Source organism: Camellia sinensis, chromosome 1 (genome assembly GCF_055761805.1).
Source record: "Camellia sinensis isolate YWXY chromosome 1, ASM5576180v1, whole genome shotgun sequence".
Lineage (NCBI taxonomy): Eukaryota > Viridiplantae > Streptophyta > Magnoliopsida > Ericales > Theaceae > Camellia > Camellia sinensis.
In genome coordinates this window covers 110065890-110083824 of record NC_138961.1, presented here as the reverse complement: position 1 = coordinate 110083824, position 17935 = coordinate 110065890, and the positions used below count along the sequence as shown (strand labels likewise).

The 17935-nt window shown below is 40.3% G+C and overlaps 2 protein-coding genes across 26 annotated transcripts in view; both read left to right on the top strand.

The window, feature by feature from the left end:
• Positions 1-17935, top strand: part of LOC114284770 (alanine--glyoxylate aminotransferase 2 homolog 3, mitochondrial-like) — a 150239-nt gene that overhangs the window by 84967 nt on the left and 47337 nt on the right. The window lies entirely within an intron of this gene.
• LOC114284753 (uncharacterized) lies at positions 12256-16138 on the top strand. The gene is made up of 4 exons (XM_082913010.1): positions 12256-12614; positions 12702-13973; positions 14471-15040; positions 15163-16138. Exons 1-4 carry the CDS (start codon positions 12256-12258, stop codon positions 16136-16138), a joined length of 3177 nt encoding a protein of 1058 aa, XP_082769136.1.

The following is a 17935-nucleotide window of genomic DNA, read 5'->3' as shown; positions in this document are numbered from 1 at the left end:
GAAATGGGATGCTTGCCTGGTAGGGTATTTTATTGACAAAAATTTGCCTTACACCCTTATCAAAAATAATGCTAATAATATGTGGAAGCATAAGGGTTTGGTAGAAATTCTGAAGAATGATGACGGTTTTTTCTTCTTTATGTTTGAAAATCGTGATTGTTGCATAGATGTGCTGGAGGGGGGACCTTGGTATGTAAGTGGCTTCCTGCTGATATTGAAACAGTGGCATCGCATGATGAAACTGTCTAAGACAAGAAGACCATCCCTATCTGGGTAAAATTTTTTAACATTCCTCTGGAATATTGGCATGGGGAAGGGTTAGGGAGAATAGCCAGTGCTGTGGGTGTCCCTTTGTTTATGGATCAACTTACCTCTTCTGGAAGTAGGATCTCTTTTGCTAGATTGTGTGTGGATATATCAGCTGAATCGACATTCCCTGACAGCTTTCTTCTCACTGATGGTGATGCTTCTATGAACATTCATGTGGAGTACCAAGGGGTTCCCTCGAGATGTACACACTGCCATGTTTTTGGGCATGAGACTAAGACCTGTCTTTCTGCTCAAGTAACTCATCTCATTGAATTGCAGAAGAATTCAGAGGAACAGATTGAAGATGATGAGAGATGGACCACTGTCAAGGATAAGGGCAAGAAAAAAGTGGGGGATCCATCCTCCCCTGTTCACAGCGTCCCTCCTGAAGCCAACAGTTCATCTGCTACTAAAAGGGGTGAACCTGAGATCCAATCTGAGAGGGCTAACCTTCCAGTGGCTGACATTTCTGTTGAGGTTGATACGGAGCTTATTGATCTTCCCCTTCCTGAGGTTGTAGAAAATGTTAGCCCTGCAGCTGAGGATATTGCCCGTAATGTGGGAAAAGAGGAAATGCAAGCTAATTCTCCAGAAATTCTGGGAGGTAAGGGGACTGATGGCCTCAAAGTGGGCAGCTCAACAAAGAAGAAGTCTTCTGGCAAATCAGGCAGCCAGAAGAAGAAAAGGAGGTAAATATCTCTTTGTTGTTTTTGTGGTGATCTGGTTGTATTTATTAAGTTTATCATGTCTTTTAAAATATCATCATGGAATGTTAGGGGGTTTAACAACCCATCTAAACACAAAGAAGTTGCTGATTTTGTTAGAAAAGAAGACATTAAAATAATGTGTGTTTTGGAGACAAAGATTAAAATGGAGAATGAAGCTAAACTTTTTGCAAATAGCTTTAAAAATTGGAATCTTTTGTCAAATTCACAACCAGATCTACCAGCAAGAATTTGGGTGTGCTGGGACCCAAACTTTTGTGATATTTTGATGCTTCAACAATCAAACCAGTATATTTTTGTCAAAATCCACGTTTTTGATACAGATTCCAGTTTCTTTGCCTTTTTTGTTTACGCTGAGACTAAACATGAGTTGAGAGTTCCTCTATTTTTTGATTTAAAGAAAATTGCTCTCAACCATGCTAGTCACCCATCCATTTTCCTTGGTGACTTTAATGCTGTTAGATTCTCTCATGAGAAGATGGGCGGAAAGGACACGTGGAGTCAAGCAAATGAGTTGTTTAATAGACTAGTCTTGGAGTCTGAGTTGGATGATCTTTGTTACAAGGGGTGTCAATTTACTTGGTCCAATAAGAGGGGGGGTGGAAATTTTATTACTTCAAGAATTGATAGAGTTCTTGCAAATGAGAGATGGTTGTCTACTAACCCTAACTCCTATGCTCTCTTTCTTCCTCCGGGCGTATCTGATCATTCCCCAGTTGTTGTGCATCTTGGGGGTGAGGAGGCAAAATTCAAAAAGCCTTTTAAGTTTTTTGACTTTTGGGCTAATCACTCTAGTTTCCTCCCGAGCGTGCATGGTGTTTGGGTTAAGTACATTAAGGGATCCCCTATGTTTAGGGTTTGTCAGAAGCTTAAAACCCTTAAGCCTATCCTAAGAGATCTGAACAAAAAAGAGTATAGTGCGATTTCCATCCGTGTTGGTGCTGCTAAGGATCAACTTCTTAATTCTCAAATTAAGCTTGATAAAGATCCGATGAATCTCCATCTTCAGGAAATGGAAAGGGCTACTTACATTAAATATGTTGATCTCAGTAAAGCTGAGGAAAGTCTTGCCCATCAAAAATCTCGTGTCCAATGGCTTGGTTTAGGGGACAGGAATTCAAAGTTCTTCTTTCGAAATGTTAAGGGAAATGTGAATAAGGGGCGTATTCATAGTGTTGTGCTCCCGAATGGGGAGAGGGTGACTAATAGTGCTGAGATTCATAACTCTTTTGTGGACTACTTCACAAATTTGTTCGGTAAGCCGTTTGTGGACAATTATAATGGGTCTGAGAGGATTAATGGTCTTATCACCAAGAGAGTTTCTGACACTCAGTATCATAGTCTTGCTAGGGATGTTACTGAAAAAGAAATCATTGATGCTTTCAAGTCTCTAAAACCCAACAAAGCCCCCGGCCCTGATGGCTATTCTGCGGGTTTTTTTCTGAAAGCCTGGGACATTGTGGGGAGAGAGGTTGTCCTAGCCATCAAATCTTTTTTCTTATCGGGAGAGCTTCTTCGGGAAATAAATAGCACTTCCATTGCTCTTATCCCGAAGATCCCAAATGCTGAAAAAGTGGGGGATTTTAGACCTATTTCTTGCTGTAATACTTTGTACAAGTGTATTTCTAAGATCATTGTTGATAGGATCAAATCTGTTCTGAATGATCTTATTGACCCTGTGCAATCAGCTTTTGTCCCCGGTAGGAGAATTGCTGACAATATCTTCCTTTCACAGGAACTTATGAGGGGGTATCATAAATTTTCTCAGTCTCCCAGGTGTGCTATGAAAGTGGACATCATGAAAGCATATGATAATGTAAGATGGGAGTTTGTTCTTGATATCCTAAATGCTATGGGTTTCCCCCCTAACATGATTCTTTGGGTCAAAGCTTGCATGACTAGTCCCACATATTCCATTTGCATTAATGGGAGTTTGCATGGTTATTTTAGGGGGGAGAGAGGTTTGAGACAAGGTGACCCTATGTCCCCTTACCTCTTTGTTTTAGTTATGGAAGTTCTCTCTAGAATTTTGGCTGAGAAGGCTTCGCATCCTGCATTTAAATTCCATTGGAGATGTGATCAACCTAAGATAGTGAACCTGTGCTTCGCAGATGATTTAATGATCTTCTGTAAGGGGGATGTGTTCACTGTTCGGTCCATTAAGCTGGGGTTAGAAGAATTTAAGAGCCTGTCTGGGTTGTCACCTAGCCCTGCTAAGAGTCATATATTCTTTTCTGGTTGTGAAAATGAGTTGAGGGATGAGATTCTTGGGGTTTGTCAATTCAGTGAAGGCAAGTTGCCTGTGAGATACTTGGGGGTCCCATTAGTTTCCACGAAACTTAAAGCCTCTGATTGTGATCAACTTGTGGATGGGATAACTAAAAGGATTAAGAGCTGGACAAATAAGTGTCTTACTTATGCTGGCCATGCTCAACTGATCCAATCTGTTTTGTTTTCGATGCAAGTGTATTGGACCTCTCTATTCATTCTCCCTAAGAAGGTCATTCGGTCTATCGAGTGTCTTTTTAGGGTGTTTTTTTGGTCGGGTTGTGAGATGAAAACTCATGGGGCTAAGGTTTCTTGGGATAGAATTTGCTCTCCCAGGAAGGAAGGGGGTCTGGGGTTTAAGTCCATTTCTGTTTGGAATAAAGCTGTTATTGCGAAACATGTTTGGTTCCTCCTCTCCGGGGGTGAGCAATCTATGTGGTGTAGCTGGGTTAAGTCTTATCTCCTCAAAGGTAGGAGTTTTTGGAGGGTTAGGGTGCCAAATGAACCCTCTTGGGTCTGGCGGAAAGTTCTCTCCCTAAGACCTATAATTTACCCCTTAATCAAGTATAAGGTGGGAGATGGATCTGGAGTTTTCTTATGGTTTGACAATTGCCATCCAATGGGTTCTATTTGGGATAAGTTTGGGAGGCGTATTGTGTACGACACCGCCTTAAGTATAGATGCTAAGGTGAGTCAGATTGTGGAGGGAAAATCTTGGAGATGGCCATTTCCTTCTTCTTGGGAGATTATGGATCTCATTAACAAAACTCCTTCAAATCTCCTCCCTACTGGTGGTCATGATAGTGTTAGTTGGTGTCCTGCTCATGATGGGAACTTCACCATACAATCCACTTGGAATGCATTACGAATTCACTATGACCATGTGAATTGGTCACATTTAATTTGGGGCCCTCACAATATCCCTAAAGTGAGTTTTGTGGTTTGGATGGCGATCCTTGGCCGTCTTAACACTGGGGACAGGTTGCATATGTTTGGTGTGACGCAATCTGCTGTCTGTGCATTTTGTCAGTACCATCATGAAGACCACAATCACCTCTTTTTTGAATGTCCATTTTCGGAAAGAGTGTGGTCTTGTATTAAAGGTAAAATAAATGTTGATTGGCCATCCTTCCTTTGGGATGATTTGGTCCAGATTATTGCTAAATCTGTGAAAGGGAAATCCCTGGGGGCTATTATTACCAAGCTTGCCTTTACTTGTACTGTGTACCAGTTATGGGTTGCTAGGAATAATAGAGTGTTTAGTAAAGATATGGTCCCTGAAGAGGTGGTTATTAAGTGTATTGTTGATATGGTTAGATTCAGGGTTATGCATATAACCAATTTGAAGACTAACCAAAATGACAGCTGGTATCTTAGTTCATGGAAACTGCCTCGTACTATCCTGAAGCATGCTGCTGCTGATGTGAGGATTGAGAGTTCACTAAATGTGGGTTGAGTGAAGGTTAGCAAATAAATTGTGGGGTTTCCTAATGTTTGCTATTCATATAGGTGCTTGGATTCCTGGAAAACTGATGGATGAGTGTACACCAACCAGTCTGAGGGTTGAGTTTAGTGTGAGGAATAAACACTCCATAACCCCCAACTTACTAGCCACATTGAGAGGAACTAACATGCTTATATATATCACTGTATCTTTTTCTTTTGCAGGTATATGGAGCTGTTTCCCGAGTGATGTGAGCATAGATATTTGTGGGTTGAGTGTAGTGAGCAATTATATGTGTGATGTTAACTGCTTCAGATTTCTGAGTTTTGCAAAGTTCTCTACTGTTGGTTACTTAATTCTGTTTGGTCCTTGCTGCATTACAGGGTCTACTATAATGTGTAGAATCTGTCCGAGTCACATGTGCTGTCTTGTTCTTCCTGTGTTGCTGGCTGGATTTGCATGTGTTGATGGCTGTCTGCTTGTGTCGATGGCTGGGTCTGCCTGTGTTGATGGCTGGGTCTACCTATCTTGTTCATTTCAGTTCGGTGTGTCTCGTGGCTTGAAGCTAGATTTGCCGGTGTTGATGGCTGCTATATGCGCCTCGTGTGTGAAGTCTGATTTTCTATTATGTTTGTTTACATTAGAATCTGTTGGTATTTTGCCTACCCGTGTGGGATGTACATGGGTGTACATGACATATGGATTTCATCTGACTTTTTGCTGCCTATGATCGAGTGTGTTCATGCTCCTCATTTTTCATGCGGCACATGAACACATTTTAGCTATTTCTATTATGTATGGTTTATGTAGGTTAGGACGTATTTCATTTATTTTGTCCAGTTTGTTTCTGTTTTATTTCGTTAGTTTTTCTGGGTAATTCTGGAATGGCTTAGTTTTGTTTTTTCTTTCTCTGGTTTCCTGTATAGTGCTTTGGTTAGGGCCTGGGGTATGCCCCTTGTCGTGGTGTAAGTTTTTTGTCTTTTATTTTATGACTTATCCACCCAAAAAAAACAAGAGAGTAATCATCACATCCCCCAGTCCCTCCCTTGGTAGATCACAAGCCTCAATCCCCACGGCAGTGTGACCAGCACTCCATGGCAGGTGTGGCCAACGATCAATTAGGATGGGTCACATGAAGACAAGAAACCACCAAAAAAAAAAATCGATAGCTAACCTCCCGCTCATCTCCCAGTCTCTAAATCAACTAGTCATCAAACCACTATTCCCCATAGTAGTGACCCCTCAATCACTCTTGGCGGAGATGACTCAAAACTTGCCTCATATCGAGTCACATGAGGATCACACGATCAATCAACATGATAAAATCGACTATAAATGATGTGCTGCAACAAGGCTAAACAAAAATATATGGGCCCACCAATCAAAAAAATCAGTGACCCAAATAAACCAAGGTAAGCCCAACGGTGGCCCTCTTAACAAACCCAAAATCATCGCCCAAAAGAACAACAAAACCAAACCCACTATAAATCAGTTGAACCCAAAACCAATGGGCCCGTAAAACCCACAGTTTAGCAAAATAACCCCATTCGTGGGACCCAAATCAACCTCAAACCACGCTGAAAAATAAACTTGAAATGTGACTTTACCAACCAAAGTGTAGTGGCGGGCCCCAAAACCCATATAACCAATTACCACTTCTGGTTTTGGGAAAACCATGGGCTCCCTAAACCAGCAATGTACCACGTGGACCAAAAGCTCCACTAACACAAATATCTCATCAAGAAAAGTTTAACTTTTCCCACCTCAATTTGGAGCCAAAACTCAAACTATCACACGGGCCCACTTTACACCCATGTGCATCTAGCTATACTCCTACACATCAGGCTGATTTGCTGAGAGGACGTGCTAGCATGGCTACAACATAAGCAACGCGTACCATGCGCGTGGATCTCCTCCATCGTTGTACCCCAAAACACACTGCCATCTAAGAATGACGATGCTGCCAGCAACAACCTCAAGCCGGCGGCGACGAGTGTATACCAAGAATACAGAACCTATCACCTTCTGCTCTGAAACCAGACAAAAAAACAAAACCTTTCATGCCCGGCGTACCCAAGCCAGCGGCACACGCACGACAGACCGGTAACCATGGCAACTCCGGCGATTAATAGTGCAACATTCCAGACCCACGCCGGAGAAGACAAACCTTCGACCAACCGAGCCAGTGTAGCCATAGCCCAAGACACCCACTAAACTGGCGCGACGGACCTAATCAAACCTGTTCACCACTATAGCATCGACGATTGAGTTGGACGACAATATGGCCAAACAAATAAACTAGAGACAGTGGCAACCATCACCGGCACATACCCAGACCCAAAATCAACACCACTGGCGACACAACACCACCGACGGCACAAAACAAACTGAGTACACGTAGCAAAACTAGTCATGGCGCCACCCTCAACCGTAGCTCATCAAGACCCAGAATACACACTCAAATGACATAACTCTCTCTCACAAAGACAGTAACGACTTGGAAAGAGAAGTTAACAACAAGATAGAGCTCAAAGCAAAGAACACACCATTGCTCGAAAATAGCCCAGGACACAAAACAGCCGGACCATCACCGCCAGTTTACAACACCCAACAGTGACCACCATTACATGCGATTCTTTCTCTCCTACAAAACAAAGTTCGTACTCAGAGAAGCAAAGAACCACGAACCTAGCGTTTGGACACGGAACCGTAAATCCAGCGAATGGGCATTGAATCTGCAAAGAACCATAAACTGGTTACCCAGAACACATTCTTCCTCAAGGGTGAGGGAGATAATCAGAACCATACTCCATAATCACGCGCGGGGGGAGCTTTCTCTCTCTAGATTCTAGAGAGAGAGGCTCTACTTTCTTCCCTTTCCATCGCCCAAGCTAATTAGTTCCTAGAACAAAAGAGAGAAGGACGGAGAAGCACAGAGAAAGTTAGAGAGAAACTTTTTTCTTGAGAGATAGAAGAGATAGTTAGAGAAAAAAAAGAGAAACGGGAAAAAAAATCCTAGGGAATTCACAGTCGTCCTTTTGGGCTTGAGAATTGAACAGTTGGGGAATTTGGAAAACCTTAAATGCGGTGCTTATGTTTAACTAATATCATTAAGTGGAAATTACTCAGTAAATTCTCTTTCTTAGATGCTAAGCAAGATTTGTTGGAGTTAAACTTGGCTACTTAAGCTAATGGAACAGTTAGGGTCCCAAGCGAATTAGTTTCATAGAACAAAAGATAGAAGGATGGAGAAGCACAGAGAAAGTTGGAGAGAAACTATCTTCTTGAGAGCTAGACGAGAAAGTTAAAAGAAAAGAAAGAGAAATAGGAAAAAATTAAAAGGAATTCAAATTCATCGTTTTAGACTTGAGAATTAAACGCTTAAGTGATTTCGGAAAACTTAAATGAGGTGTTTAATGTTAAACTAAGATCGTTATGCGACAACGACTCAGTAAATTCTCTTGCTGAGAGGCTAAGGAAGATTAGTTTAAGTTAAACTTGGCCACTTGAGAAAATGAAACAATTAGGGGCGCAAGCTAATTTGTTCCCGGAACAAAAGAGAGAAGGATGAAGAGGCACAGAGAAAGATAGAAACTTTCTGCTTTGAGAGCCAGAAGAGAAAGTATAAGAGAAAAGAAAGAGGAATTGAAAGAAAGTCAAAGGGAATTCAAATTCATCCTTCTGGGCTTGAGAATTTAACACTTAAATGATTTAAGAAACCATAAATGTGGTGCTTATGTTAAACTGATATCGTTAAGCTACAAATATTCAGTAAATTCTATTGTTCAGTGCCTATGCAAGATTAGGTTGAGTTAAACTTGGCCAGTTAAGCGAATGACACATTTACGGGACCCAAGCTAATTAGTTATTAGAACAGAATGGAGAAGCATGGAGAAGCATAGATAAAGTTAGAGAGACACTTTCTTCTTGAGAACTAGAAGACAAAGTTAGAGAAAATGAAAGAGAAATACGAAGAAAATTACAGGGAATTCAAACTGATCCTTTTGGACTTGAGAATTGAACACTTGGGTGATTTTGAAAACCTCAGATGGGATGTTTAAATTGAACTAATATCTTTAAGCTACAGTTACCCCGTAAATTCGTTTTCTTAGAGGCTAAGCAAGATTAGTTTGATTTCAACCTGGCCACTTAAGCTAATGAAACAAAGAGAAATAGGAAGAAAATCAAGCGGAATTCAAATTCAACCTTTTGGACATGAGAATTGAACACTTAGGAGATTTTGAAAACCTCAAATGAGTGTTCAAGTTAAACTAACGGTTGTTAAGTTACAATTTTTGGGTTAATAAATTAAGTGACAATTACTCAGTAAATTCTCTTTGTTAGAGGCTAACCAAGATTAGTTTGATTTAAACTTCGCCACTTGAACAAATGAAACAATTAGGGGGCCGAGGCTAATTAGTTTCTCGAACAAAAAAGAGACAAGGATGGAGAAGCGCCGAGAAGTTAGAGAGAAACCTTTTTCTTAAGAGGTAGAAGAGACAGTTAAAGAAAAGAAACAAAAAGATGAAGAAAATCAATGGGAATTCAAATTCATCCTTTTGGATTTGAGAATTGAACACTTAGGTGATTTGGAAAATCTTAAATGACGTGCTTAAGTCAAACTAATATCGATAATTACTTAGTAAATTCTCTATCTTTGAGGCTAAGAGGGATTAGTTTGCTTAAACTTGGCCACTTAAGCTAATGGAACAATTAGGGTCCCAAGCTAATTAGTTACTTGAACGAAAGAGAGAAGGATGGAGAAAGCACAGAGAAAGTTAGAGGGAGACTTTTATCTTGAGAGCTAGATGACAAGAAAGTTAGAGAAAAGAAAGAGAAGTAGGAAGAAATCAAAGGGAATTCACATTCATCCTTTTGGAGTTGAGAATTGAACACTTAGGTGATTTCGAAAATCATAAATGAGGTGTTTAAGTTAAACTAATATCGTTCAGCTACAGTTACTCAGTAAATTCTCTTTCTCAGAGGCTAAGCAAGATTAGTTTGAGTTAAACTTGGCCACTTAAACTAATAGAACAATTAGGGGCCCAAGCTAATTAGTTCCTAGAACTAAAGAGAGAAGGATGGAGAAGAATAGAGAAAGTCAGAGAGAAATTTTTTTCTTTAGAGTCACAAGAGATAGTTAGAGAAAAGAAAAAGAGAAATAGGAAAAAAAAATCGTTTTCGATTTGAGAATTGAACACTTTGGTGATTTCGAAAATGATAAATGAGGTGTTTAAGTTAAATTAATATCGTTCAGCTAGAATTACTCGATAACTTCTCTTTCTTAGAGGCTAAGCAAGATTTGTTTGAGTTAAACTTGGCCACTTAAACTAATGGAACAATTAGGGGCCCAAGCTAATTAGTTCCTAGAACAAAAGAGGGAAGGACGGAGAAGCGCAAAGAAAGTTAGAGAGAAACTTTTTTTCTTGAGAGATAGAAGAGATAGTTAGAGAAAAGAAAGAGAAATGGGAAAAAAATTATAGGGAATTCACATTCGTCCTTTTGGGCTTGAGAATTGAACAGTTGGGGAATTTGGAAAACCTTAAATGTGGTGCTTATGTTAAACTGATATCATTAAGCTACAAATATTCAGTAAATTCTATTGTTCAGTGGCTATGTAAGATTAGGTTGAGTTAAGCGAATGACACATTAACGGGACCCGAGCTAATTACTAGAACAGAATGGAGAAGGATGGAGAAGCACAGATAAAGTTAGATAAAGTCACTTTGCAGCGGATTATGTATAGTCGATTTTATCTTGATGATTGATCATGTGATCCTCATGTGACTCGATATGAGGTTAGTTTTGAGCCATCTCCGCCAAGAGTGATTGAGGGGTCACTGCTATGGGGAATAGTGGTTCGATGACTAGCCGAGTTAGAGACTGGGAGATGAGCGGGAGGATAGCTACCGGTTCCGGTTGCTTCTTGTCTTCATGTGACCCATCCTAATTGGTCGTATTGCCACGCCTGACATGGAGTGAAGGGCACACTGCCGTGGGGTTTGAGGCTTGTGATCTACCAAGGAAGGGACTGGGGGATGTGATGATTGATCTCAGGTTATTTTTGGCTATGTATCGGTTTGTTGCTGTGGGGCTACCGTTGTCACTTCGACTCATAGGACTGTTGCTTATGGTTACTAATCGTGCTAGCTTCATGTGACTCTGTCGGGATTTCTCATGGGGTAGATTTTTTCCTCTGTCATGGCTTTTGTTGAGTGGCTAGGATGTCATGGCTGTGAGGAGTGGGATGCTTACTGGATTCCATGTGTTGATTTGTCTTGAGGGTTGTTGCTTTGTGAGTTTGCTTGTTGTGGCTTTTAAGTTTTTTTTTTTTGGTGTTTGTTTGTATCTTTGGCCATATATCCATCCCAAGTTTCTGTCTATTATTTCTGATGGTAGGGGTTACTTGGGGACAAAAGGATATATGGGCAAAGTTGGGTTACTTTGTTTTTTTCTGTTGTTCTTGTGGTTCTCCCCCAATCTTAGGAGGGGCAGTGGTAGGTTATGTTGGTTATGTATTCGTTTATTTATTTGTTGTTGGGTATGCCTGGGGTATGCCCCTTGTAAACTTGTAAATTTCATTGTCTTTATTTTATTACTTACTTACCCAAAAAAAAAAAAAAGGTTAGAGAGACACTTTCTTCTTGAGAGCTAGAAGACAAAGTTAGAGAAAATGAAAGAGAAATACGAAGAAAATTACAGGGAATTCAAATTGATCCTTTTGGACTTGAGAATTGAACACTTGGATGATTTTGAAAACCTCAGATGGGATGTTTAAATTGAACTAATATCTTTAAGCTACAGTTACCCTGTAAATTCGTTTTCTTAAAGGTTAAGCAAGATTAGTTTGATTTCAACTTGGCCACTTAAGCTAATGAAATAATTAGGAGCCCAAGCTAATTAGTTCCTAAAACGAAAGAGAGAAGGATGGAGAAGCCCAAAGAAAGTCAGGGAGAAACTATCTTCTTGAGAGCTAGACAAGAAAGTTAGAGAAAAGAAAGAGAAATAGGAAGAAAATCAAACGGAACTCAAATTCAACATTTTGGACTTGAGAATTGAACACTTAGGAGATTTCGAAAACCTTAAATGAGGTGTGTAAGTTAAACTAATGTTGTTAAGTTACAATTACTCAGTAAGTTCTCTTTGTTAAAGGCTAAGTAAGATTAGTTTGATATAAACTTCGCCACTTGAACAAATGAAACAATTAGGGGGCCCAAGCTAATTAGTTCCTAGAACGAAAGAGAGAAGGATGGAGAGGCAGAGAGAAAGTTAGAGAGAAACTATCTTCTTGAGAGCTAGACAAGAAAACTAGAGAAAATAATTCTTTCATTAGCTTAAATGGCCCGGTTAGAGTGAGAAGCTCCTGTGTGATGCTCTCAAGAAGATAGTTCTGAAATTCCTATTAGTGTATGTGTAAATGACTCTTTTGTGGAAGGTCAAGGGTTGATTAAGCCGAGTGGGGGGTTAGGGTTTCTTAGTAACAAGTTTGAAGTCCTGAGTACGGCAAACATGGATCTTGCGAAGGAGGCCTCCAATGATCGTAGTTATGAATCTGAGCAGTGTATCAATGTTTTGGGGTTGGGGGGAACCCTAAATCAGAAGGATCGGAGGGTTAAAGACAAGGATCTATCTGCTGAATTTCAGATAGTTGCAGATCGACTGGCGCGATTAAAGGATCCTACAATATCAAGTGTTTGTAAGGTTTCGTCTACCCTTGAAATTCCTTCCAATCCTCGTTGGCCGGAATCAATGGAGGACGCTAACCCATCATTTCAAAATCTACCTGATAGTAATGTAGTCACCCATAATAGAAGTGATGCTAGGGCTCGTGGTGATACTGTGACCTTACCATCGGATCCTGCTATTGGGTTGGATAGGAGCACCTAAACCCATTACTCAGGCCAACAAGTGCATCCAGTTGAGTTCTTAGATCATCTGCACCCAGAAATCAACAGTGACTTTGATGAGTTTCAAACTCATAGAGGAGGCTCCTCGCAAGTTAGAGAGGGAAGAGGTGGGCGTGGCCATGGAGGTGGCAGAGGACAGGGCAAGGAGCACAAGTCTTGGGCAGAGGTTGCGGCACCATCTATTCGCTCTGCTGTTCCTCTAAGGTATGTTCCACCTATTCGAAATGAGGGGTATGTTAGTGTCGAGTTACCTCCTCAACCTAATTCCCTTGGAAAATGGGATTCATGCCTAGTAGGTTACTTTCTGGATAAGAGTGTTTCTTACAACTATATAAGGAATAGTGCTCTTAGCATGTGGAAAAACAAGGGTTTGAAAGAAATTTTAGCCAATGGGGAAGGATTCTGGTTCTTTATCTTTGATGATCCAGATTGTTGTAAATCGGTCCTTGAGGGTGGGCCATGGTATGTTGGGGGGTTCAATTTAATCTTAAAACAGTGGACCAGGATGATGAAACTCACTAAGGAGAAAGCTACAAAAGTTCCTGTGTGGGTTAGGCTATTTAATGTACCTTTGGAATATTGGGATAATGATGGTCTGAGTCGAATTGCAAGTGCTGTGGGAGTTCCTTTATTCATGGACCATCTTATTGAGGAGGGTAGTAGAGTGTCCTTTGCTAGAGTGTGTGTTGAAATTGAGGCCTCCTCCAACTTACCAGCTATGTTCAATATCAGTTGTGGAGGAAACACCATTGTAGTGAGAGTGGAATACCAGGGTCTCCCAGCCAAGTGTGATCATTGCATAGCTTTTGGACATAACACATCTAAATGTGATAAAACACAAGTTGAGCATTTGGTTAACCTCCAAAAAGAAACTGAAGATAATCCAGACCCTGGATGGAGCACAGTTAAAGCAAAGGGTAAGAGGAAGGTGGGGGATCCTGAACCTGTACCTGAGGAAGCAGTGGTGCAATTGGAAGAAATTACAGAGAATCTGGAAGTTGGTCTGGACAATAGTAACAATATAGTTTTAATAAGCAGACCAGTTGGGTTGAATGAGCCTAGTGTTAGTGATAAAATTGAGTCTAGCCATGATGGGGAGATTGATGCACCCAACATAGCACACCTGGAGGGATTTCAGAAGGAACTGGTAGAGCTAACTAAGCTTGCCCTACCCCATGACACTGAATTGATTACTAAAGTGGAAAATCTGGTGGCATCAACTCAAGCACAGAACACTCCAGCAAAGAAGCAGATCCAACAAAAATCAACTGCAAAAGGTAGTTCCTCTGGTAAGGGTAAAAGCCAGAGGAAAAAACAAAGGTAATCTCCAAGTTCTTTAGTGGTTTTCGGGTTACTATTTTTTTGCATGTCCCTATGACTTTTAAAATTGCATCATGGAATTTTAGAGGTTTCAATGACTCCTCTAGACATAAGGAAGTTAAAAGATTTTTGTTAAATGAAGATGTTAAAGTCTTGGGCATTTTGGAGACCAAAATAAAAGCTGTGAATGAAAATGCCATCTTTTCTTCTTGCTTTAATAACTGGACATTTTTGTCTAACTCTCAACCCACTAAAACTGGGCGTATTTGTGTGTGCTGGGATCCAGTTTTTTGTAAAGTTTCTTTGATTGAATCCTCAGCCTAATTTATTTTTTGTGAGATCCTTGTTTTGGGTGATAACTCTGCTTTTAAAGCTTGTTTTGTGTATGCTGAGAATAAACATACTATCAGGAAAGAGTTTTTTGAGTACATGGTCAAAATCTCCCAGTCTCAGTCCAATTACCCCCTAGTTTTCTTGGGGGACTTTAATGCCACTAGGTACCAATATGAAAAGTTTGAGAGCTCACCTTCCTGGTCTGCTGAGAAAGAGGAATTTAATTCACATATTATTCAATCTGATTTGGTGGACCTGTCCTATGGTGGTTGCCAATTTACCTGGGCTAACAAGAGAGTGAGTGGTGAGTATATTGCTACCAAAATAGATAGGGTCCTGGTTAATGAGGGGTGGCTTGACCTTTACCCTACCTCAACAGCAAATTTCCTTACCTCATCCATCTCTGACCATTCACCTGCTGTGGTTACTGTGTCTGATGTTGTGGTTTCTTTTAAGAAACCTTTCAAATTTTTTGACTTCTGGTTGGATCATGAGGAGTTCCTCCCTACTGTATCTCATATTTGGAACGAATATATTAGGGGTGTTCCTATGTTCAGAGTTTGCCAAAAACTCCGACAACTGAAACCTGTGTTTAAATCTATGAACAAAAAGAAATTTAGTGATAACACTAGAGTTTTGGCCACCAGATCTGAGTTGAATTCTGTGCAATGGAAGTTGGATAAGGACCCTAGTAATCTTGACTTGCAGAGCCATGAAAGTACCCTCTACAAGCAGTATGTTGATCTTACTATTGTTGAGGAGAGTTTGCTCATCAAAAATCTAGGGTTCAGTGGTTGAAATTGGGGGATAGTAACAGTAAATTTTTCTTTAAATCTATTAAGGGTAACATTAATAGGGGCAAAATTCTCAAAATTGAATTGCAGGATGGGCGTTGTTCTAATAAGTTAGAGGATATTCAAAGTGCTTTTATAACATTCTACTCTGACTTATTTGGGACTCCTATTAATGACCACTATGGTGGTTTTGATAGGATCAATTCCCTTGTTAAGTCTAAGGTTTCCACTGATCAAGCATTGCTTCTTGCTAGGCCTGTGACTGACTTGGAGATTAAGGATGTATTTTGGTCCCTTAAACCCAACAAGGCCCCTGGCCTTGATGGGTATTCGGCTGGTTTCTTCAAAAAATCTTGGTCCATTGTTGGGAAAGAGGTTACCCAAGCTATCAGAACCTTCTTTGAGCCTGGTAAACTTCTCTCTAAAGTTAATAGCACCATAATAGCCCTTATTCCTAAAGTTCCTAATCCTGTGAGGGTTGAGGATTATAGACCCATCTCCTGCTGTAACACTATTTATAAGTGTATAGCGAAAATCATTGCTAATAGGGTAAAAGTGGTCCTTCCTGACCTCATTGATCCTGTGCAATCTGCTTTTGTTCAAGGCAGGAGGATCTCTGATAATATTTTCTTGTCTCAAGAGCTTATGAGAGGGTATCATAAGAGTTCACCCACTCCCAGGTGTGCAATGAAGGTGGACATTATGAAAGCTTATGATAGTGTGAGATGGGAGTTCATTATTGATATTCTTAAAGCTATGGATTTTCCTCCCATCATGACCTCTTGGATTAAGGCCTGTATTACTAGCCCTTCATTTTCTGTGTGTATTAATGGGAGCCTACATGGTTACTTCAAGGGTGCTAGAGGTCTTAGACAGGGAGATCCCATGTCTCCTTATTTGCTTGTATTGGCTATGGAGATTCTTGCTAGAATTTTTGATGAGAAATCCAATCATCCCCTCTTCAAGTTTCATTGGAGGTGTGAGAAAGCTAAGATTGTGAATCTCTGCTTTGCTGATGATGGATGTTCCTACTGTTAACTTAATAATGCAAGGTCTGGATGAATTCTCTTCTTTGTCTGGTCTCACCCCTAGTTTTAGTAAGAGCAATATCTATTTCTCTGGGTGTGATAAGGATTTAAGAGAGGGAATCCTTAGGATTGCTAAGTTCACTGAAGGTATTCTCCCAGTTAGGTACCTTGGTGTCCCTTTGATTACTACCAAGCTTAGGGCCTCTGACTGTCAACAACTTACGGAGAGGATTACTAATAGGATTAAAAGTTGGACCAACAAAGCCCTTTCCTATGCTGGGAGAGGCCAACTTATTCAGATCATTCTTTTCTCCATGCAAGTTTATTGGTCTTCTATGTTTATCCTTCCCAAAAAGGTCATCAGAGAGATTGACAGTATACTTAGAGCTTTCTTTAGGTCTGGTACTGCTCTCAAGAAACATAGTGCCAAAATTGCTTGGGATAGAATTTGTGTGCCCAAAAATAAAGGTGGCCTTGGCTTCAAATCTCTTGAGATTTGGAATAAGGCTGCCATTACCAAGCATATCTGGTTCCACTTCTCTGGAGGAGAAATGTCTATGTGGTGCCAATGGGTTAAATCCTATCTACTCAAAGGCAAGAGCTTTTGGAAAGTGAGGGTCCCAAATGACTCTTCTTGGGTCTGGAGGAAGATCCTGGCTTTGACGGATCTTGTATCTCCTCTTATCATCCATAAAATAGGAAGGGGTGACTCTACTTTTTTTATGGTATGACAATTGGCATCCCCTTGGTCCTTTATGGAACAAATTTGGGGACAGAATTCTTTATCACTCCTGTCTTAATTGTGAGACTAAAGTGAGTCAGATTGTGGAGGGAAATTCTTGGAAGTGGCCTGTTCCTACTTCTTGGGAAATTAGGGAGCTGATTTCATTAACCCCTACCAGTTGTAGACCTAACTCCTCCATGCGTGATCAACCTACTTTGCATCTCAATTCTGATGGTAAGTTTACCATTCAGTCTGCTTGGAATCACTGGAGGAGTAAGTTTGATACGGTGGATTGGCATAAGCTTATTTGGGGGCCCAATTTGATACCTAGGGTCAGTTTTATTGTTTGGATGGCCATTCATGAGAGATTAAATACTGGTGATAGGCTTCAGCTATTTGGCCTTGCTCCTAATTCCATGTGTCCTTTTTGCCAACATTTAAATGAGAATCATTCTCATCTCTTCTTTGACTGTATATTCACTGCTAAAATCTGGAATGAAATTAAAGTCAAATGCAATGTGAATTGGCTTGATTTTCAGTGGCCACATACTATTCCTTTTGCTACCAAAGAAACAAAGAGGAGGTCATTGAGATCGATTATCATCAAATTGTCCTTGTCATGCTCTGTTTACATGATCTGGATTGAGAGAAATAATAGGATTTTCAATCAGGAACTCAAGCCTGAGGAAGTGATTGTTAAATCTATTTTTCAGATGATAAGGGGTAGACTGCTGTCTATAACAAATCTGCCTAGAAATGCAGGTGATGACTGGTACATTGCCCAGTGGAATTTACCTGCTACTGTTTTGAAGCCCCATATACTCAGAATGGGAGGGCTGCTGAGAGATGCGAGTTCACTAAATGAGGGTTGAGTGTCTGAAAGTAAAATGAGTGTTTCTAATTGTTTATTCTTTGTGCAGCAGCATGTATGGATTGTGATTCATTGAGGGTTGAGTGATGTAAGGTCTAAATTTACCTGAAATGAATGTGGGTTGAGTGAATCAGTCCTCACAAATGTTTTTTACTAATGATTATATATATTGTAATTTTTATATGCAAGCTAAGGATGGTTATAGTGTGCTG